The sequence below is a fragment of the Oratosquilla oratoria genome, chromosome 1 (assembly GCF_046742065.1).
Source record: "Oratosquilla oratoria isolate Oo_2021 chromosome 1, ASM4674206v1, whole genome shotgun sequence".
In the NCBI taxonomy this organism is placed as follows: Eukaryota; Metazoa; Arthropoda; class Malacostraca; order Stomatopoda; family Squillidae; genus Oratosquilla; species Oratosquilla oratoria.
In genome coordinates, this window is record NC_134777.1 from 115412851 (window position 1) to 115435350 (window position 22500).

At 41.1% G+C, this 22500-nt stretch overlaps 6 protein-coding genes across 6 annotated transcripts in view; 3 read left to right on the plus strand and 3 right to left on the minus strand.

Moving 5' to 3' along the window:
* LOC143029600 (uncharacterized) overlaps nt 1-1213 on the minus strand; it is a 1720-nt gene extending 507 nt beyond the window's left edge. Inside the window, exons 1-3 of the mRNA XM_076192324.1 lie at nt 1038-1213; nt 334-505; nt 1-80 (exon numbers count right to left, since the gene is read on the minus strand). The exon at nt 1-80 is cut by the window's left edge and continues 86 nt beyond it. Of these exons, the coding sequence (XP_076048439.1) occupies nt 1-80; nt 334-505; nt 1038-1213 (428 nt within the window). The remainder of the gene's footprint in view (nt 81-333; nt 506-1037) is intronic.
* A 1899-nt stretch (nt 1214-3112) lies between these two features.
* Nucleotides 3113-4158, plus strand: LOC143025066 (uncharacterized). Its single transcript, XM_076184642.1, has 3 exons — nt 3113-3264; nt 3579-3744; nt 3862-4158. The coding sequence occupies exons 2-3, from the start codon at nt 3579-3581 to the stop codon at nt 4062-4064; spliced, it is 369 nt and encodes a 122-aa protein (XP_076040757.1). The 5' UTR covers nt 3113-3264; the 3' UTR covers nt 4065-4158.
* Nucleotides 4159-7387: 3229 nt separating this feature from the next.
* LOC143025000 (uncharacterized) lies at nt 7388-8375 on the minus strand. Its single transcript, XM_076184598.1, has 3 exons — nt 8218-8375; nt 7811-7976; nt 7388-7692 (listed from the first exon to the last, which is right to left on the minus strand). The coding sequence occupies exons 2-3, from the start codon at nt 7974-7976 to the stop codon at nt 7478-7480; spliced, it is 381 nt and encodes a 126-aa protein (XP_076040713.1). The 5' UTR covers nt 8218-8375; the 3' UTR covers nt 7388-7477.
* A 2655-nt stretch (nt 8376-11030) lies between these two features.
* Nucleotides 11031-12040, plus strand: LOC143025034 (uncharacterized). Its single transcript, XM_076184640.1, has 3 exons — nt 11031-11178; nt 11495-11660; nt 11744-12040. The coding sequence occupies exons 2-3, from the start codon at nt 11495-11497 to the stop codon at nt 11944-11946; spliced, it is 369 nt and encodes a 122-aa protein (XP_076040755.1). The 5' UTR covers nt 11031-11178; the 3' UTR covers nt 11947-12040.
* A 2911-nt stretch (nt 12041-14951) lies between these two features.
* LOC143029606 (uncharacterized) lies at nt 14952-19003 on the minus strand. Its single transcript, XM_076192336.1, has 7 exons — nt 18917-19003; nt 18741-18749; nt 18184-18388; nt 17112-17193; nt 15765-15936; nt 15377-15542; nt 14952-15257 (listed from the first exon to the last, which is right to left on the minus strand). The coding sequence occupies exons 1-7, from the start codon at nt 19001-19003 to the stop codon at nt 15043-15045; spliced, it is 936 nt and encodes a 311-aa protein (XP_076048451.1). The 3' UTR covers nt 14952-15042.
* LOC143025114 (uncharacterized) lies at nt 18909-19967 on the plus strand. Its single transcript, XM_076184645.1, has 3 exons — nt 18909-19061; nt 19367-19532; nt 19652-19967. The coding sequence occupies exons 2-3, from the start codon at nt 19367-19369 to the stop codon at nt 19852-19854; spliced, it is 369 nt and encodes a 122-aa protein (XP_076040760.1). The 5' UTR covers nt 18909-19061; the 3' UTR covers nt 19855-19967.
* Nucleotides 19968-22500: the final 2533 nt, after the last annotated feature.

The following is a 22500-nucleotide window of genomic DNA, read 5'->3' on the forward strand; positions in this document are numbered from 1 at the left end:
CCGGGGCGGCTGTGGGGTGGAGGACCGTGTGCGGAGGCCACCAGGACAACGGCGCACATCACGACGGCGGAGTACATCATCTGAGGAGATAAATAACACTATCGTTACACACATTAACTATCTTAAAATCATTCATAAACATACATTTCCCCGTTCTCCCCATACACAGGAAAGATATTTCACTACATTTCATCACTGTGAGAGCATAGGTTGCACGTGTGTACATGTATATTAGTCAGAGTGTCAAAGTGGAAATTTTGAAATTCTCTGATTGAAAAGAGCTGTTCATAGTTCATGTCATGTTATTGTACTTCATAACACAGTGAAATTTACCTTGGATTCTGTCACGGTGGAGCTGAGGTACACAACGACTAAATTGGACGGCTGCTGGAATGAAAGTGATGGATGACCAGACCTGCCGCAGCTTATATAGTGAAGGCGAATGCCCGCCCGCCACGGGCTCTGACCGACTTGCGACGGGGGATTACCCACACGCTGAGCAGAGCTGTTGTGTCACCACGAGAGGAAGAATGTTGTTATGTAACTACCAAAACACTAAATTCGGTATTCGCTTCCTTCCGTACTAGTACACGAATAGTAATTCTATTTACATTTTCTCGGTCAACACCCCATACCCCGTTTCCTGAGTCTATTCGAACGCATCGATTGTTTTTCCTGACGACGGGATTTCGTGTTGCTCAACTCCTCCCCTATTCTTTTTCCGAGAAGATCACGAACTCACTGACGTCAGAGGGAGACAAAGAGGGTACAGGCCAAAGTTAAATTGAATGTTGTGGTTATAAAAATCCCTGTTACTGCAATGACCCAAGGTGACCGCGTTGATAAGTTTCAGGATGTACCCACACTTATCTTTTTTCCCTCTATGTTTCCATCTCCATTTGTGTGTATGCTTGTGCTTATGAGTCCCCTTGCTTTCTCTCTTCTATCCTTTTCTTTATCTTTGCATTAATGTATGTGCGTCTCCGTTTTCTCTTTTTCTTCTTTCTTCCCCTTTCTCTCTCATATGTCGGCAGCACCGTGTAAACATGTGACTTGCACACATACCTAAAAGAATTTCTGTGGGGCCCACATCGTAGTCCGCTATTCTTCTCTTCTGAGCTATATATCTTATAGAGCTGCTTTTATCTGAACTGGAATATTCCCTGGCTAGTATTCTTTCTAAACTTTTGTTCACAATTATCTGTGACTTCATTCCTTACACATGTTTTTATTGAAAACATTTATGGTTTCAGCATCAGAGAGTCTCCTTATTGTCTTTTTTTTATGAATTCTTGTTCTGGCAGGAGGTGAAATTCAATTTATATGGACATTAGGAAATATCAATATTAGAATAATTTACAGGCGTTTTCCTATATTAGGTCATAATTATGAATGTGGAATCAATGCAAGATTGGCTGGCTTGTTTTTTGTTTTTTTAAGCGGAGTTGGGAGTTTTCATTTACAGGAAAAAGCCACAAAGTACCCATTATAATATTACTTATGGAACCTCTCACTTGAAAAATATATCACAATCAGGTCAGAAGTAAAACACCTAATGACGCTGAAACCCACGCTAGATATCGACGACTCGAAAGAAAAAACAAAAACAAAACAAAAACATGCTCCCTCATCAATGTTCCCTCAGGATCATGGAACAGTCGCCATACAACGTTTAGGTCTTAAAGTGTCACGTGTATCCTGATGTTGTAACTTGACATCAGGCCATTCCCAGTCAACCACCATTTTGCATCTCACCACTTGTAGGTGTTTGTAAGACCAAGGTTTTCACTTTTGCATTTATTCCACAGTCATGCCGCAGTCCAATTCATCACGGGTTCGATATGGATCGACTTCAGAGACCCTGAATCAATACACCAAACTGGCAACATCCGTACATTCAACCAACACAAACATATGCTACACTCCAGGCAGCTAGGAAGACTTCACGCCAAACACGAACACCTGATAAGACATATAACAGCAAGACCTCACCGTACAAAGTATTTATCATTTGTGCCTCCTCTCACCCTGTCAGTATACGCGAGAAGTCGTGTATAACCATATGAAAATTACCCAATATGATATTCGTCGTTGCACGAGGGTTGTGAAATCAACTCTCTTCTCATACGAGTACGAACATCAGTACGTCTCTAAACACATACTTACTAAAGTTAACATAATTTCTTACTTTTTCTCAGACTTCATTTTCTTATTTCATTTTTCCTCTCACTAAAAAGAAAAATGAATCCGTCTTTCTTGAATTTCTTTACAACTGTCTCCGACCCTTTTCCCCGCTTTTGTTGGGCGATAAAGACGTGAGTTCGATCCTTCTGCCCCCTGCCTCCTGCCTCCTGAGCCGTGAAATAAAACTTAATTAAGTATTCTTAAATGCGCTCACAGACCATTACCCCCTTTTATACACAACTATCCTTCCATTTTCCTATAGATATTACTTCCTCTTCCGTCATCCATTCCACATTAATGATGGTGTCAGATTTTACTGAAACGTCTGTACAATATGTTCAAGTAATAGATCCAAGTAGATGAACATGTGCCACATTATCTCCTCCAAAGTAAGTACCTTTGGCGCTTTGCCCTAGTGCCTTGCGCTGCACTCTCACATTCTTTGTAATCAAAATAATAATAATTTTATTTCTATTCGGGGCTTTTTCGTTCGCTTTACTGATATATTTTACAGTGACTACCACAGACACTGTATGGGGAGGTAAAAACCTGGAAAATATGATGACATTTCAAATTTTTCTCATATACATTCATCAAACGTTTAACATCGAATAAGGAGAAAAATGTGATTGATAAGACAAAGAATAAGAAAGGGAAACATAAGAAAAATAAGATTAAAATAAAGTCGAACACGACGAAGAAGAAGAGAAGCAAGAACATCTTCACAAAGAACACCAACAACAATTTCTTATCATTTTTCCCTTTTGATCTTCTGTATTTAATAAAAAGTTATTCACAATTGAGAAATAGAAAAAGGTATATAACAAAGGTGGTGAAAAAAGGGAGACAGAAAAGAAGGATGAGAACAATAATGAGACAACCGTGATAAAATCACGGGAAACTCCATTATTTTTTGTGGCAGAAAATTTTCCTGGTGGGTCTGTCCCTCTTTCCCTCGGAGTCGTTGGCAAGCGGCCGGGTACTCGCTATATAAGAAGCCGAGGCAAGCACGGTCAGCGTCATTCCCATCCCAGCAGCCGTCGCAGTCACACCTGAGCCGCGCACTCAAACAAACCCAAGGTAAAACATCGCTCTCCTTTCAAGCGCTCAACTTTAATTTACATAAATTGTCTATGAATATGGGAACTTGAACGTTCTACCTACACAGATACATACATATACACAAACGCACACACACACACACTGACTCAATTGATTGACTTCATAATGAAACCAGTCGACATTTCTGTCATTAACAACATGTGCGTCAGTTTTTCTGTGTAGCTACTGTCATCACAATACTGGGCGATACTGTGAAAACGAACATGTGTAACCTATACATGATATCTCAGTTTGTTTTATGCATGTAACAATGAAGCAATTTCTCTCCTCAGATGATGTACTCCGCCGTCGTGATGTGCGCCGTTGTCCTGGTGGCCTCCGCACACGGTCCTCCACCCCACAGTCGCCCCGGCTCCACCTGCCGCTACTGGTGCAAGACGCCCGAGGGAGCGGCCTACTGCTGCGAGGGAAGCAACAGACCCACAGGTCCAGTAACAGGTGAGTGTCACACTCAGAATAAACGCTAATATGAAAAACATGGTTAGGTTGATATTGTCTGTGATATAAAAAATCTTTCATTCTGTTTGATAACCCGTCTCTTTTCTGTATTCACAGTTAAGCCCGGGTTCTGTCCCCCCGTACGACCCGTCTGCCCGCCCGTCAGGTCCTTCCAGGGACCCCCCGTCACCTGCTCCAGTGACGGCAGCTGCGGTGGTGCCGACAAGTGCTGCTTCGACAGGTGTCTGGGAGAGCACGTGTGCAAGGCCCCAGAACACCGCCCACCACACCCACCTCACCCAGTGCCCTACCACCACTGATAGATGACATAGTCTCCCGTCCTTGTTACTCATTGTTAATTATGATTGGAACTATCTATCGCAGATGTTAAATAAAGTTACTGTTTTCCAAAAACTGGTTTTCAAATCCAATGGCTAAAAGTCAACTTCCCAGTTATACGAGACGAAACGATCAGTCATGGTGCTTGTGGAAATTCAATCAAAATTTCATGTAAGGATTTATTTGTGTGTGAGAAATGAGACCCAAGACTTCAAGGTCCTTCTGTTCTTTATATGTTTGCATGACTTTACTAGTAATACGCTAACAAAAGCACACTGTCCAAAGTGTCCCTATTGAATTTTTTTTTATCTCAGTCTACACCTGGCCACTCATATTTTTCTTCTGCTGTTGATGTTATTCCTTCCTTTGCACAGCAGTCTGACTTCTTTGTTCATGTACCCTTCTCTCTCTCTCTCTCTCTCTCTCTCTCTCTCTCTCTCTCTCTCTCTCTCTCTCTCTCTCTCTCTCTCTCTCTCTCTCTCTCTCTCTCTCTCTCTCTCTCTCTCTCTCTCTCTCTCTCTCTCTCTCTCTCTCTCTCTCTCTCCCTCTCTCTTCTTTCTCTCTTCTTTTTTGATAAACCCTCCTATGAACTGTTTAATAAAAATAGATAAATAGTTTTCTCTCTTTAGAAATGGGAATTCATTATCTGAAGACATATTTTCCCACCAGACTTGGAGTTTCGTGGAAAGAACGACAATTTTATACATTAATTTTCTCGTGAATTGTTACTGCACTCTTGTGCTTTTTGGGGTGCTTTGTTCACCTTCAGAATGAGTTGGCAACCCCCTTGCAAGATTTTGCAAGCTCTAATATCATGGTCTAGTCAAAGGTTCGTTTCTTCTTCTTCTTCTTCGTCTTCTTCTTCTTCTTCATCTTCTTCTTCTTCTTCTTCTTCTTCTTCTTCTTCTTCTTCTTCTTCTTCTTCTTCTTCTTCTTCTTCTTCTTCTTCTTCTTCTTCTTCTTCTTCTTCTTCTTCTTCTTCTTCTTCTTCTTCCTCTTTTGTATCCATAAGCAGAGTCGATTATGAGTGGGACATAACCCATAACCTGCGGTGGTGAAGCCCAATTTCCAGAAGATTCAATTTTTTTCCTGTCCATCATGGTCTCGAATGTGTATACAAGTCGATCTCAGTTGCTGTGTACATAAACCCTTTGTTCACGGGATGTTGCTTCTTAACTTTCCAGAAATCACTTCAACGCTTATGTTGGTCTATGTGTGTCCCTCCTCCCTTTCTTGGAAGCCCCTCGTGGGTCCTGGACACCGTTCTTGAGAACTCTCGTTGACCCGATGAGGTCGGAGTGAATTGAAGTCTCCCAGTCCACATCGGTTAAACACCGCGAGTCTCAGGAGTTGGCCAACTCTTGGTTTGATCTTGAACACAAGAGGAAGTTGAACCCCAGCACAGTAGGTAGGACCCACACTTGAAGCCTTCTGAGCTTCCAGGTGACCCCCTCATACCGGTCCACTGCCTCTCTTTTCCCTCGCTCCCTTGAAGACTTTTTTCAAATGCAATTTTGAGTGCAATTTCAACTCTTGCAGTCTCCGTATGTAACATAGTTTACAAAAAAAGATTAACTTCCTGCAAAAAGATAATAATATGTATTTAACTTCTCTGACTCCATTAGATAAGAACATAGGAATGAAGAAGACTGCAAAAGACCATAAGGTCTACACTATGCAGTTTCATGTCCATTCACACCTATCATCACCATCAATAAACTTATCTAACCTTTACTTAAAACAACCGATGATTTTAGAGCTCACTACATGGTTACTATGTCTATTCCATTCGTTGACCACTCTATTGGTGAACCAGTTCTTGCATATTTCCTTCTTAAATCTAAATTTAGTCAATCTAAATCCATCACTGCGAGTTCTACACTATTGTCATAATATGATGGCCATTTCTACATTATCCTTATTAAAGACCATGCCACGTTTGAACACCTCTATTAGATCACCCCGCATAGAGTGTAAATTAAGGTGCATAACCGGATCTTCGTAAGGAAACTTTTTGAGACCATGTATCATATTGGTCATTCTCTTTTGATTTATTCAGTTTATATATACTCGACCAACCCTGTTAATCTTCCCACGATGAAATGCGAAAAGAAATGCACATTGTCACACGACAGGAAACGAGTTTTACGTGAATCACAAGTCCTATTTACCTGAAAATGTAGAAACAGAGTTTTTACCTCAACCCAACGTACCCCAAATCTTTCCCAACTTGGGAAATTGATTGCTTAACCCACAGTGTCTGGAGGGCTTCATCCACGTGACCTCTCTCAGGTCATCGTATCTCAGACATCAAACCTCAAAATTAAGATTAAAATCTACATGGACTAATTATAATCAAAGTAGGACTTTGTTAAAAAAAATTAAAAGGCTTGTAATCAAAGTAGGATAACGTTTTCCTTTTTTCATAAAGATTGGTCGAATTCATACTGTTTCTCTACAAATATTATACACACACACGCCCTGTTCGCTATAGTATGCTCGATGTTTAACAGAAAGAATGGAAAACGTTGTAGGAAGGCGCGGGTTGGACCAACAACACTAGGGTACTACGTTTGCACTACACGTCTTCTTCCGAGTATGACGGACGGACTTGTAGTCGAAACGCTAGTAAACTAGTGTTCCTGATCCAACCCGTGTTTTCATACCCCCTTTTCCCACTCAACTGTCTCACTTTTTAACAGAAAGATAAAGTAGATTGTGTGCTGCACTCTCGTAGCACCAGGCGTAAAGAAGCAGTATTGCTAAGTTCTCGTATTGCACTTCGTAAAGCGAATTAAGGATTATCAGTTTCTTGTGTTTTGGGGAAGTCAAGGAACATTTGCTTGCTTTCAGTCACACTTCCATGGCTATGTAGGCTGCCACATGACTCAAAAGCACCATTCTCGAGGTGAGATGTATACATTTATTTTGACGAACCCAAGGTGAGATGTATACATTTATTTTGAGGAACCCAAGACTGACACATGTTGACGTGTAATGAACAAATGATGTATACATATATATATATATATATATATGTATATATATACATATATATCTATATCTCTATATACATATATATATATATATATATATATATACATATATATATACATATTCCTATAAATTATATCACCAATGGTTCTCCCCTTCTTCACTGTGAATAAAAGAATTCCACTGTCATCGCAACACATTTCCCCTACCAGCCGCCAGTTCCTGTATCCCCAGTGATATGATCATGATTGGGTGTTTCCTTTTGAGCAACTCGGTAGATAATATTTAGATATCGGACTTGAAAACTAACTTTGGAAAAATATTACTTTTATTGACATGTATCAAAAATACGTGGGCAAAAGAAACAACAAGTAACACGAATGGGAGACGAGATCATCAATCAGTGGTGAGGCAGCGGGTGAGGTGGGAGTGGGTGAGGTGGGTGTGGTGGGTGGCTTTCGGGGGCCTTGCACACGTGCTCTTCCAGACACCTGTCGAAGCAGCACTTGTCGGCGCCACCGCAGCTGCCGTCGTTGGAGCAGGTGACGGGGGGTCCCTGGAAGGACCTGACGGGTGGGCAAACGGGTCTCACGGGTGGACAGAATCCGGGCTTGACTGTCAACATAAAGAGGGTTATCAGACGGAATCAAAGACTTACATAATCTAATGTCAGAGACCATATCAACCTCATCATGTTCTCCATATCAGTGTTTGTTCCGAATGTGACACTCACCTGTTACTGGACCTGCGGGTCTGTTGCTTCCCTCGCAGCAGTAGGCCGCTCCCTCGGGCGTCTTGCACCAGTAGCGGCAGGTGGCGCCTTGGCCACTGTGGGGTGGAGGACCGTGTGCGGAGGCCACCAGGACAACGGCGCACATCACGACGGCGGAGTACATCATCTGAGGAGATAAACAATACCCTCATGATATATATAATACTTATAAAACAGATTTAAAATAGTTTACAAACTTATATTTTCCTATTCTCTATTCTTTTACTATATCCCAAAGCTGTGATGACACAGGTTACACGTGGGACTATGTCTGAGTACCTAAATGAAATCTTAGAATCCTACGATTGAAAAAAGGCGGTTCATAACTCATATCGCGTTATTATGCTTCAGAACACGGTGAAATTTACCTTGAATACCGTCCCGGTAGCTCTGAACTTACGAGCGACTGAATTGGACGGCTGCTGGGATGAAAGTGATGGGTGACCAGACCTGCCGCAGCTTATGTAGCGGCGACGAGTGCCAAACCCGACTCAGGCTCTGACCGACTGCGACGGGGGATTACCCACACGCTGAGCAGAGCTGTTGTGTCACCACGAGTGGAAGAATGTTGTTATGCAACTACCAAAACACTAAATTCGGAATTCGCTTCCTTCCGTACTAGTACACGAATAGTGATACTATTTACATTTTCTCGGTCAACAACCCGTACCCCGTTTCCTGAGTCTTTTCGAACGCATCGATTGTTTTTCCTGACGATGGGATTTCGTGTTGCTCAACTCCTCCCCTATTCTTTTTCCGAGAAGATCACGAACTCATTGACGTCAGAGGGAGACAAAGAGGGCACAGGCCAAAATTAAATTGAATGTTGTGTTTATAAAAATCCCCATTACTGCAATGACCCAAGGTGACCGCGTTGATAAGTTTCAGGATATATCCACACTTATCTTTATTTCCCTCTACGCTTCCATCTCTATTTGTGTATATTTTTGTGCTTATGAGTCCCCTTGCTTTCTCTGTTCTATCCTTTTATCTTTGCATTAATGTAAGTGCGTCTCCGTTTTCTCTTTCTTTTCTTTCTTTCCCTTTCTCTCTCATGTGGCGGCAGCACTGTGTAAACATGTGCCATGCACACATGCCTAAAAGAATTTCTGTGGCGCCCATATCGTAGTCCGCTTATCCTCTCTTCTGAGCTATGTATCTTATAGGGCGGCTTCAACCTCATCTAGAATATTACCTTGCTTGTATTATTTCTAAACTTTTGTGCACAATTATTTGTAGCTTCATTCCTTACACATTCTATTACTTAGAATATCTATAGTTTCAGCATTAGAGAGTTTCCTGATTTTTTTCTAGTGAATACTTGTTCTGGCACGAGGTGGCATATAACTTTTATGGACATTAGTGAACCTCAATATAGTAAAATAATTTACAGGCGTTTTACTATATTAGGTCATCATTATGAAAGTGGAATGAGCACAAGACTGAGTAGCTTGGGCTTTTTGAAAATACGGAATAGAGAGTTTTCATTTACAGGAAAAAGCCACAAAGTAACCATTATAATATTCCTTGTAGAACCTCTCACGTGAAAAATATATCACAATCACGTTAGTAATATAACACCTAATGACATTGGGATCCACGCTAGATATCAACGACTTGGAAAAAAGAAAAGAAAAGAAAAACATGCTCCCTCATCGACATTCCCTCAGGATCATGGAGCAGTCAGCATACAACGTTTAGTTCTTAATGTATCACGTGTTTCTTGATGTTATGACTTGACATCAGGCCATTCCCAGTTAACTATCATTTTACCTTCTACCACTTGCAGGTGTTTGTAAGACCAAGATATCCAGTTTTGTTTTATTCCACATTCATGCCGCAGTCCATATCATCACGGGTTCGATATAGATCGACTTCAGAACCTCTGAATCAATACACCAAGCTGCCAACATCCGTATACTCAACCAACACAAACATATGCCACACTCCAGGCAGCTAGAAAGACTTCACGCCAAACACGAACACCTGATAAGACATATAACAGCAAGACCTCACCGTACAAAGTATTTGTCATTTGTGCCTCCTCTCACCCTGTCAGTATACGCGAGAAGTCGTGTATAATCATATGAACATACCCAATATGGTATTCGTTGTTCCACGAGGGTAGTGAAATCAGCTCTCTTCTCGTACGAGTATGAACACCAATACGTCCTTAAACATATACACACATTTTTTTCTTTTTACTAAAGTTAACATAATATCTGACCTTTTCATAGAATTTATTTTCTCATTCCATTTTTTCTCTCACTAAAAAGAAAAATGAATCCGTCTTTCTTCAATTTCTTTACAATTGCCTCCGATCCTTTTCCCCGCTTTCGTTGGGCGATATAGACGCTCTTCTGCCTCATGCCACATGCCTCCTGAGCCGTAAAATAAAATTTAAGTATTCTTAAACGCGCTCACAGACCATTACCCCCTTTTATACACAATTATCCTCCCATTTTCCTTCAGACATTTCTTCCTCTTCCACAAAAAAAAAAAACAATCTTGCAAAAGCGGGTGATGTGGCCCGGCTGATCCGTCATCCATTCCACATTAATGATGGTATCAGATTTTACTGAAATGTCTGTACACTATTTTCAAGTAATAGATCCGAGTAGATGATCATGTGCCACATTATCTCCTACAAAGTACCTTTGGCGGTTTGCCCTCGTGCCTTGCACTGCACTCTCACATTCTCTGTAATCAAAATAATAAATTTATTCTTATTCGGGTCTTTTTCGTTCCCTTGACTGATGTACTTTACATTGACTACCGCAGACAATGTATGGAGCTAAGAGCCTGGAAAATCTGTTGACATTTCAAATTTTTCTCATATATATTCATCAAACATTTAACATCGAATAAGGAGAAAATGTGATTGATAAAACAAAGAGAAAGAAAGAAAAAATAAGAAAAATAAGATTAAAATAAAGTCGAACACGACGAAGAGGAAGAGAAACAATAGCATCATCATAAAGAACACCAACAACAATTTCTTATTATTTTTCCCTTTTGATCTTCTGTATTTAATAAAAAGTTATTCACAATTGAGAAATAGAAAAAATGATAACAAAGGTGGGGAGTAAAGGGAGACAGAAAAGAAGGATGAGAACAATAATGAGACAACCGTGATAACATCACGGGAAACTCCATTATTTTTTGTGGCAGAAATTTTTCCTGGTGGGTCTGTCCCTCTTTCCCTCGGAGTCGTTGGCAAGCGGCCGGGTACTCGCTATATAAGAAGCCGAGGCAAGCACGGTGAGCGTCATTCTCATCCCAGCAGCCGTCGCAGTCACACCTGAGCCGCGCATTCAGACAAACCCAAGGTAAAACATCGCTCTCCTTTCAAGCGCTCAACCCTAATTTACATAAATTGTCTATGAATATGGGAACTTGAACGTTCTACCTACTCAGATACATACATATATACAAACGCACACACACACACACACTGACTCAATTGATTGACTTCATAATGAAACCAGTCGACATTTCTGTCATTAACAACATGTGCGTCAGTTTTTCTGTGTAGCTACTGTCATCACAATACTGGGCGATACTGTGAAAACGAACATGTGTAACCTATACATGATATCTCAGTTTGTTTTATGCATGTAACGATGGTGTTATTTCTCTCCTCAGATGATGTACTCCGCCGTCGTGATGTGCGCCGTTGTCCTGGTGGCCTCCGCACACGGTCCTCCACCCCACAGTCGTCCCGGCTCCACCTGCCGCTACTGGTGCAAGACGCCCGAGGGACAGTTCTACTGCTGCGAGGGAAGCAACAGACCCACAGGTCCAGTAGCAGGTGAGCGTCACATTCGGAACAAACACTGATATGGAAAACATGGTGAGGTTGACATTGTCTGATAACCCTCTTTATGTTGACAGACAAACCCGGATTCTGTCCCCCCGTGCGACCCGTCTGCCCACCCGTCAGGTCCTTCCAGGGACCCCCCGTCACCTGCTCCAACGACGGCAGCTGCGGTGGTGCCGACAAGTGCTGCTTCGACAGGTGTCTGGGAGAGCACGTGTGCAAGGCCCCCGAACACCGCCCACCACACCCACCTCACCCAGTGCCCTACCACCACTGATAGATGACATAGTCTCCCGTCCTTGTTACTCATTGTTAATTATGATTGGAACTATTTGTCGCAGATGTTAAATAAAGTTAATGTTTTCCAAAAACTGGTTTTCAAATCCAATGGCTAAAAGTCAACTTCCCAGTTGTACGAGACCAAACGATCAGTCATGATGCTCGTGGAACTTTCAATCAAAATTTCATATAAGGAGATTTATTTGTGTGTGAGAAATGAGGCCTAAGACTTCAAGGTCCTTCTGTTCCTTATATGTTTGCATGGCTTTACTATTAATACTCTAACAAAAGTACACTGCCCAAAGTGTCCCTATTAATTTTTTTTATCTCAGTCTGCACCTGGCCTCATTGTCACTCATATTTTTCTTCTGCGGTTGATGTTATTCCTTCTTTCCACAGCAGTCTGACTTCTTGGTTCATATCCTCTTTGTCTCTATCTCTTTTTTTTCAAAACCCTTCTATAAACTGTTTTTGAAAAAAATAACTTTTGTCTCTTTAGAAATGAGAATTCATTATCTGCAGACGTTCTTTCTCACCAGATTTGCAGTTTCATGGAAAGAACGACAATTATATATATTAATTTTCTGGTGTATTGTTACTGAACCCTTGTGATTTTTGGGTGTGCTTTGTTCACTCAGCCAGAATGAGTTGGCAACTCCTTTGCAAGATTTTGTAAGTTGTAATATCATGGTCTAGTCAAAGGTTCGTTTCTCTTCTTCTTCTTCTTCTTCTTCTTCTTCTTCTTCTTCTTCTTCTTCTTCTTCTTCTTCTGTCCATAAGCAGAGTTGATTATGAGTGGGGCACAGCCCATAACCTGCGGTGGTGTAGCCCAATTCCCAGAAGATTCACATTTTTTTTTCCATCTTGGTCTCGAATGTGTATACTACTCGATCTCAGTCGCTGTGCACATAAACCCTTTGTTCACGGGATGTTGCTTCTTAACTTTCCAGAAATCACTTCAACACTGAACAAAAATATCTGGAATCCAACAGAGACTTATAATTGTCTATGTGTGTCCCTCCTCCCTTTCTTGGAAGCCCCTCGTGGGTCCTGGACACCGTTCTTGAGAACTCCCGTTCACCCGATGAGGTCGGAGTGAATTGAAGTCTCCCAGTCCACATCGGATAAACACCGTGAGTCTCAGGAGTTGGCCAACTCTTGGTTTGATCTTGAACCCAAGCGGAAGTTGAACCCCGGCCCAGTAGGAAGGACCCACATTTGGAGCCTTCTGAGCTGCCAGGTGACCCTCTCAAAACAGTCCACTGTTTCTCTTTTCCCTCGCTTCCTTGAAGACTTTTTTCAATGCAGTTTTGAGTGCAATTTCAACTCTTGCAGTCTCTTTATGTAACATAGTTTACAAACAAAGATTAACTTCCTGCAAAAAGATAATAATATGTATTTAACTTCTCTGACTCCATTAGATAAGAACATAGGAATGAAGGTGACTACAAAAGACCATAAGGTCTACACTACGCTGTTCCATGTCCATTCCCACCTATCATCACCATCAATAAACTTATCTAACCTTTACTTAAAGCAACCGATGATTTTAGAGCTCACTTTATGGTTACTAAGTCTATTCCATTCGTTGACCACTCTATTGGTGAACTAGTTCTTGCATATTTCCTTCTTAAATCTAAATTTATTCAATCTAAATCCATCACTGCGAGTTCTACACTATTGTCATAATATGATGGCCATTTCTACATTATCCTTATTAAAGACCATGCCACGTTTGAACACCTCTATTAGATCGCCCCGCATAGAGTGTAAATTAAGGCGCATAACCGGATCTTCGTAAGGAAACTTTTTGAGACCATGTATCATATTGGTCATTCTCTTTTGATTTATTCAGTTTATATATATTCGACCAACCCTGTCAATCTTCCCACGATGAAATGCGAAAAGGAATGCACATTGTCACACGACAGGAATCGAGTTTTACGTGAATCACAAGTCCTATTTACCTGAAAATGTAGAAACAGAATTTTTACCTCAACCCAACGTACCCCAAGTCTTTCCCAACTTGGAAAATTGATTGCTTAACCCACAGTGTCTGGAGGGCTTCAATCACGTGACCTCTCTCAGGTCATCGTATCTCAGACACCAAACCTCAAAATTAAGATTAAAATCTACATGGACTAATTCTAATCAAAGTAGGACTTTGTATAAAAAATACCTTAAAAGTTTTGTAATCAAAGTATGACAACGGGTTCCTTTTTCATAAAGATTGGTCGAATTCATACTGTTTCTCTACAAATTTTATCAAATTTTATACACACACACACGCTTGTCGTTATAGTATGCTCGGTGTTTAACAGAAAGAATGGAAAACGTTGTATGAAGGCGCGGGTTGGATCAAGAGCATTAGTGTACTGACGTTTGCACTAAACATCTTCTTCCGAGTGTGACGGACTTGTAGTCGAAACGCTAGTAAACTAGTGTTCCTGATCCAACCCGTGTTTTCATACCCGCTTTCCCACTCAACTGTCTCACTTTTTAACAGAAAGACATCGTAGATTGTGTGCTGCACTCTCGTAGCGCCAGGCGTAAAGCAGCAGTCTTGCTAAGTTCTTGCATTGCACATCATAAAGCGAATTAAGGATCATCAGTTTCTTGTGATTTTGGAAATTCAAGCAACATTCGCTTGCTCTCAGTCACATCTCCATGGCTATGTTGGCTGTCACATGACTCAGAGGCACCATTTTTGAGAAAGGAGAGATGAAGATATTTGTTTTGAGGAACCCAAGACTGACATATGTTGACGTGTAATGGACAAATGATGTATATATATATACATATATATATATATATATTCCTATAAATCATCTCACCAATGGTTCTCCCCTTCTTCACCGTGAATAAAAGAATTCCAATGCCATCGGAGCACATTCCCCCTACCAGCCGCCAGTTTCCTATATCCCCAGTGATATGGTCATGATTGGGCGTTTCCTTTTGAACAACTCGGTAGATGATATTTAGATATCGGACTTGAAAACTAACTTTGGAAAAATATTACTTTTATTGACATGTATCAAAAATACTTGGACAAAAGAAACAACAATGTAACACGAATGGGAGACGAGATCATCTATTAGTGGTGAAACACCGGGTGAGGTGGGAGTGGGTGAGGTGGGTGTGGTGGGCGGTGTTCGGGTGCCTTGCACACGTGCTCTTCCAGACACCTGTCGAAGCAGCACTTGTCGGCGCCGCCGCAGCTGCCGTCGTTGGAGCAGGTGACGGGGGGTCCGGGGAAGGTCCTGACGGGTGGGCAGACGGGTCGCACGGGTGGACAGAATCCGGGCTTGACTGTCAGCATAAAGAGGGTTATCAGACAGAATCAAAGACTTACATATATCTAATGTCACAGACAATGTCAGCCTCACCATGTTTTCCATATCAGTGTTTGTTCCGAATGTGACGCTCACCTGTTACTGGACCTGTGGGTCTGTTGCTTCCCTCGCAGCAGTAGGCCGCTCCCTCGGGCGTCTTGCACCAGTAGCGGCAGGTGGCGCCGGGGCGACTGTGGGGTGGAGGACCGTGTGCGGAGGCCACCAGGACAACGGCGCACATCACGACGGCGGAGTACATCATCTGAGGAGATAAACAACACCCTCGTGATATATATATAATACTTATAAAACAGATTTGAAATAGTTTACAAACTTCTTTTACTATATCCCACCACTGTAATGACACAAGTTACACGTATGAATATGTCTGAGTACGTAGAAAAATCTTAGAATCCTACGATTGAAAAAAGGCGGTTCATATCTCATATCGCGTTATTATGCTTCAGAACACGGCGAAATTTACCTTGAATTCCGTCTCGGTAGCTCTGAGCTTACGGGCGACTGAACTGGACGGCTGCTGGAATGAAAGTGATGGGTGAGCAGACCTGTGGCAGCTTATACAGCGGCGGCGAGTGACAGCCCGATACAGGCTCTGACCGACTTGCAACGGGGGATTACCCACACGCTGAGAAGAACTGTTGTGTCACCACGAGAGGAAGAATGTTTTTATGTAACTACCAAAACGCTAAATTAGGTACTCGCTTCCTCCCATACTAGTACACGAATAGCAATGCTATATACATTTTTTTCAGTGAACACTCCGTGTGGCCTTTCCTGCGTCTTTTCGAACGCATAGATTGTGTTTTTCCCGACGACGGGATTTCGTTTTACTCAACACCTCCCCTGTTCTTTTCCGGGAATTGGACGAACCTATTGACGTCAGAGGAAGACTAAGAGGGCACAGGCCAAAGTTACATTGAATGTTGTGGTAATAAAAGTCCCTGTTACTGCAATGACCCGGGATGACAACGTTGACAAGTTTTAATGAATATTCATAATTACCTTTTTTCACTCTATATTTTTCTCTCTCTCTATGCATGCGTGTTCTTGTGAGGGCTTTCTTTATTCTATTTTTTCTTTATTTGGGGAAGTTTGTGCGTCCGTGTTTATTTGCTCTTTATCTTTCTTCTCTCACATGACGGCATCCCTGTGAAAAAAAAATATGCCTTGCAACAAATTTTTATTAATAACCGAATTAGATCATGAAAGTCCTCCATTGTTCAAGACAGAAAGGCGGCATGTTAATAATACTTTGCCCATTTCTGTCGTAACCTCCCAAATATGTTCCCCGATTTCCCAGACAGCCCCGTATAGAAACTCCAGGTTTTCATTTGACTTTGTAACACCTGCCTAAAAGAATTTCTTTTCTGCTATCATGGTTATACAACTATGTATTTTATGGAGCGAATTGAGATATTCTATTAGTTGTTTATTCAGAATCTCATACGGACTGTTCCCTTGCAAGAATACTATCTAATACTTCTTAACCTTTACCTATGAGTTCATTCCTCTTATATGTTATTCTTTAAATTTTTTAAACAAATTCTTTTTCTAGAACGAGGTGGAATACAATTTTTTTATGAACATTAGGATACATCAATAGAAAATAAATCACGGTAGTTTCGTTAAGTTAGGTCATTATTGTGAGTATGGAATGAATACAAGAATGAGTAGCTTGATGTTATTAGAAAAACGGCTCAGGCAGTGTTCGTTGACAGGGAGAAGTCACGTAGTTCCCTCTATTGCTCATGGAGCCCCTCACTTAGTTAATATATTACAACCCCACCAGAAATAGACCACCAAAACCTACTATGACCCGGTATATATCGACGACTTGAAAATACTGAAATCCACGCTATCTCTTCGACGTTCCCTCAGGATCATGGAGCAGTCTGTACACATCGCTTAAGTCATTGTTTATGGCCTTCCCTTGTTTCATGAAACGTCCACGTGTATCTTGATGTTGTAACTTTACCTCTGGTCATTTCCAGTTAACCATCACCTTGCCTTCCACTATTTGTAGGTGTTTATGAGACCAAGGTATCTTATTCTTGTATTTGTGCAGCAGTCTGATTTATCACGGGTTCGAAGTGGATCCATTTCAGAATCTTTCAATCACTACACCACGCTGTCAACATTCCTCTAATCAGCCAACACAAACAGATGCTACACTCTAAACATTTAGAACGATTCCACGCCAAACACGAACACCTAATTCGACACATAACACCCAGAATTCACCGTACAAACTATTTGTCTTCTGTGACCTCCCCCTTTGTCGGTATACGCGAGAAGTCTATAACTATATGAATATTGCCTAATATGATATTCACTTACAAACATGAAGTGAAACAAACTCTCTTTTTGCACGAACAACAGTTTTCTATAAATGAAAAAAAATTGTCTGTTTCCACAACTGTCTCCGTCGCTATCCCATGCTTTTGTTGGGTAATTTAGACACGAGTCCCAATCTTTATGCCTCATAATGCCCCCTGAGCCACGTAATAAAATCTAACAAAATATCCTTAAAGATGGTCACTGGCACTTTTGTACACAACTATTCTTTCATTCTCCTACAGACATTTTTTCCTCTAACCTCCCCCCCCAATATATATATATATATATATATATATATATATATATATATATATGTATATACACACATATATATATATATATATACATTTATATATATATACACATATATTTATATATATAATTACGAGCACTATGGGGTCGATGATCATAATCTCGATTAGTACTAGGGGTGTTCCAAAAATAGTAATATGTTTTTACTCGTAACTCAGCTACGATGACGGGAATTATACCATTCAAACGAGGAGATATTTTCGACCAGAATTTATTTCTCCGTGTAATCACACCCCTTCTCAATGCTTTTTCACCAACAAGGAGCAAGGCCTGTGCCATGGCCAATCTCTTAACCGTGCTGACATCAACTGCCGCGGCTGCGTAAACATTCACCAAGCGCGGGTGAATGTCGATTGGTTCTACTTCTTCTGCGTGGAGGAATTCAATGATGCATCTCTGCCTTTGACGCATATCCATGCCAAGAGTTACTTTATCAGCCTGTGAGAGAGAAATGAAAATTTCAGGATATGAGCGCAAAAATTCAGTCATCATAATAATGCTACAAACAATCCCATCGGATACCTTGATGCAGAATAGAATATAGAAGGTATCACTTTTGGAAACACCGTCGTGTATCTTAGTGTGGCTACTGCACACAACGTTTGGTGATGGTAGCCAATTAGATTGAACAACTTTTCAGTTGTTTTCATGCACATCTATCTAATGTTTAGAAAGGAAGAAGAGAAGAAAAAGTAGGCTACAAATAAGTCGAAGAAAACGGAGGGAGTGCAATAGTAGCATCAACACTAGAAGTAACAACAATAATAGTTTGTATTTCTTTCGTGCTCACATTCTGTATCTGAAAAAAAAAAAGTTATTCAGAAGTAAGAAAGAGAAAAAGAATAATGGCAAACGTGGAGAGAAAAAGACAGAAAGAGGGATGAGAAGAATAATTATAAAAATATTACAATATCACGGGGAACTCGATAATTTTTTGTGCAAGAAAATTTTCCTGGTGGGTAATACCGCTCTCTTTCTCTTTCCCCTCGAGTCGTTGACAAGCAGCCGGGCGCTCGCTATATAAGGAACGGAGGCAAGCACGATCAGCATCATTCCTAACCCAGCAGCCGTCGCAGTCACACCAGAGCCACGCACTCACACAAAACGCAAGGTAAGATGCGTCTGCCATTCAAAGTGGCCAATAAGAATTCACAAAAGTTATCTTTAAATGTGCGAACTTGAACCTTTTGCCTATACGCATATACGCACACACACACATACACACACATGTACATACACACACAAAAACACACACAAGCACACACACACACACACACACACACACACACACACACACACACACACACACACACACATGGTGTACGTCATTATGAAAGAGTTGGATTTCTCTGTTATCTATGTATGATTTCCCAACATGTTTGATTTATTTAACAATGAAGCAATTTATCTCCTCAGATGATGTACTCCGCCGTCGTGATGTGCGCCGTTGTCCTGGTGGCCTCCGCACACGGTCCTCCACCCCACAGCCGTCCCGGCGCCACCTGCAGGTACTGGTGCAAGACGCCCGAGGGACAGGCCTACTGCTGCGACATAGGCAACAGACCCCCAGGTCCAGTAACAGGTGAGTGTCACATTCGGTACAAATACTGATATGAAAAATATGGTCAGGTTGATATTATCTGTGACATGAGATGTACGTAAATATTTGATTGTGTCTGATAACCCTCTTTATATCGACAGTCAAACCCGGGTTCTGTCCACCCGTGAGACCCGTCTGCCCACCCGTCAGGTCCTTCCCGGGACCCCCCATCACCTGCTCCAATGACGGCAGCTGCGGTGGTGCCGACAAGTGCTGCTTCGACAGGTGTCTCAAAGAGCACGTGTGCAAGGCCCCCGAACCCCACCCACCACACCCACCTCACCAGGTGCCCTACCACCATTGATAGATAACATCGCATCCCGTCCGTTCTACTCATTGTTACTTGCATTTTTTCTTATTTAATTGCAGATGTTAATTTAATTGCACATGTTAAATAAAGTCATTGTTTTACAAAAACTGATTTTCAAATCCAGCGAATAAACGACAACTGCCCAGTTGAACTACACAGAACAACTAATCCTGGTAATCGTGGAATGTCTGACACAAAATATTAAGTGGTAATGTGGTCCAAATGCCTTTGTGTAAGGTTTAAGACCCAAGTCTTCAAGTTCCTTGGGTTATCGATCTCTTTATATGAGTATTACTGTGACATTTGAACATTTTGTGATCAACTTGTCCAACAAACCGCTAAGTGAAGATGTTAAGTATGCTTTGTGGCATGATCTTAGTTTCGTTGCATCCAAACAGTTGGACAGTGTGAGTGTAGCTCAATGTTTCTGTACTCTTGAAAAGTTTGGAGATGTAACAAGTGAAGATATTAATATCAACAAAGTTTTGGTTTATAATTCCATGGCATCAGCCAATCAACTCACCTGTCCTAAACGGTTTCTCATTGTGAACGATAATCTTAAAAAAGGATAAAGTCTTGCATGTAACTAAAACACACAAAAGTAATAGCGTTGTTATTTTGAACGAGTGATAGTTATAAAGCAACTTCAACATGCAAGAAATTACTGGATTTGCTGTTGCACCAGCCCCCCAGATATAGTGCCTCATCATTTTATCATTGTATTTGGCCTGGTACCTCTGCTCTATCTCCTTCACATCTTGGTGGAATCGCTCGCCTTGTTCTTCTGAGTAGGTGCCCATATTGTCCTTGAATTTGTCCAGGTGAGCGTCCAGTATGTGGAGTTTAAGGGACATCCTGCATCCCATGATGCCAAAAGGCTTTACCAGATACTGCACCAGCTAGTGGTAAACCCTTGACAAATATTATGGAACAGTTCCATGTTATTATCTTAATCCGACTGAACTTGTTGGAGAACTCGATAGACTCATGCATTTTTTGATCTGAGGTCCAACAAAAACCCCACCATTGATTTACGCTTCAGATAACTTGGGGAAAAACTCAAGAAGGTACTAAAGCGGCTAATTCCTGGGATCAGCCGTTGTCTCCCCATGACGTTCCGGGTCCCAACTACAAATTCTATTCACTGCTCCCAGTTCTTCTTGATGTAGTGGTCAGAGGTGACTCTGTTGTCCCAAAGGAAGAGGAAGCATTGGTATTTGATAAAGCCTCCCTGGAGACAAAGCATGAAAGACACCATCTTAAAGTCTCCAATGATTTCCCACTTGTACTGATTGTATTGCAGAGCCTCCAGGAGGACTTTCACACTGTAGTAGTCTTTCTTCAGGTAGACTGAATGGGCTAGGGGCAGAGTTGGGAACTTGTTTCCATTGTGGAGGAGGACAGCCTTGTGGTAGACCTGTCTATGAAGAGCAGCCACTTCTTGGATACAAATGGCTCCCCAATAACGTCGAACAGTCCAAGGATGTCATGACAGAAGCGGAGGCCATCCCTAACATCCACTATGCAAAATAATAATAATGAAAAAAAGTTGGTGTGGTCTGTTGAGTCTAGCCAGATCCGTGGGTTGGAGGATTTCAGGAATCTTTTCTCCTCTCGTAATGCTCACAGCAGTAGTAACGAGGCCAGGGCTTGTTCTGGTCCAAAATTGGCATCCCGAAGTACTTGTGGTAGGATTCACAAACCTTCATCAACGTTTCCAAGGAGAATTTTTTGCCTCTCTTCTTTATATACTCGATGCATATATAACAGAAGGAGTCAGGGGGTGCCGGCAGCCCCTTGAAACCATCTTAAAAATATAAATATGGATCTTACAGATCCGAAAGTATAAATCATAAACATCTTAAATTGACATACATGTATACAATAACTAGTGTAATTTAAGCTAGCCATAAAACAATTTTTTAGCAGCATATTCCACCAGTTGCACTCGAAAATGTGACATAAATCACTTTTGCTGCGAATGTAAAATCTTATTAGGTTGAATGATAGTGGCTAGCCCAGAATTTTTACAAACCCAAAATCATAAATGTTTAATATATATATATATATATATATATATATATATATATATATATATATATATATATATATTTTTTTTTTTTTTTTTCAATTTGGGACCTAAGTATCATAAAAATAGGTTATTCCAATTCAGGAACACTTTTTTTTTTTTTTTTTTCTAGTTTCCATGGTGTTATGAGCACTGTGGGGCCGATGATCATGAATAACATATTTTACTAACTACTACCATTCACATCGTATGGTGATGAGAGACAATTAGATTGAGCAACTTTTCAGTTTCTCTCATGCACATCTATCTAACACTTAGAGAGAAAGAAGAGAAGGTGACTTTGAAGAACAAGATGAGGAGGGAGGAGAAGAAGAAGAAGAGGGCTACAATGAAGTCGAAGAAGACAGAGGGAGAGGAACGATAGCATGATCCTTAAAAGTAACAACAACAATAGTTTGTGTTTTTTTCATGTTCATATTCTGTATCTAATGAAAAATCACTTACAGCTGAGGAAGAGAAAAGGAATAATATCAAAGGTAAAAAACAAAAACAAAAAAAAGAAAGACAGAAAGAGGGATGAGAAGAATAATCATAAAGCCATTACAAGATCC

Bases quoted from the DNA above. Each gene is read 5' to 3' on its own strand.
- LOC143025034 (XM_076184640.1), top strand. From the start codon at position 11,495: ATGATGTACTCCGCCGTCGTGATGTGCGCCGTTGTCCTGGTGGCCTCC. The intron at 11,661-11,743 runs GTGAGCGTCACA...TTATGTTGACAG, and splicing joins ACCCACAGGTCCAGTAGCAG to ACAAACCCGGATTCTGTCCC.
- LOC143029606 (XM_076192336.1), bottom strand. From the start codon at position 19,003: ATGATGCTGATCGTGCTTGCCTCCGTTCCTTATATAGCGAGCGCCCGG. The intron at 15,937-17,111 runs GTAGGTTTTGGT...GTGACACAACAG, and splicing joins TCGATATATACCGGGTCATA to TTCTTCTCAGCGTGTGGGTA. The intron at 15,543-15,764 runs GTAAATTTCGCC...TTATCTCCTCAG, and splicing joins CTACCGAGACGGAATTCAAG to ATGATGTACTCCGCCGTCGT.
- LOC143025000 (XM_076184598.1), bottom strand. From the start codon at position 7,976: ATGATGTACTCCGCCGTCGTGATGTGCGCCGTTGTCCTGGTGGCCTCC. The intron at 7,693-7,810 runs GTGAGTGTCACA...TTATGTTGACAG, and splicing joins ACCCGCAGGTCCAGTAACAG to TCAAGCCCGGATTCTGTCCA.
- LOC143025114 (XM_076184645.1), top strand. From the start codon at position 19,367: ATGATGTACTCCGCCGTCGTGATGTGCGCCGTTGTCCTGGTGGCCTCC. The intron at 19,533-19,651 runs GTGAGTGTCACA...TTATATCGACAG, and splicing joins ACCCCCAGGTCCAGTAACAG to TCAAACCCGGGTTCTGTCCA.
- LOC143025066 (XM_076184642.1), top strand. From the start codon at position 3,579: ATGATGTACTCCGCCGTCGTGATGTGCGCCGTTGTCCTGGTGGCCTCC. The intron at 3,745-3,861 runs GTGAGTGTCACA...CTGTATTCACAG, and splicing joins ACCCACAGGTCCAGTAACAG to TTAAGCCCGGGTTCTGTCCC.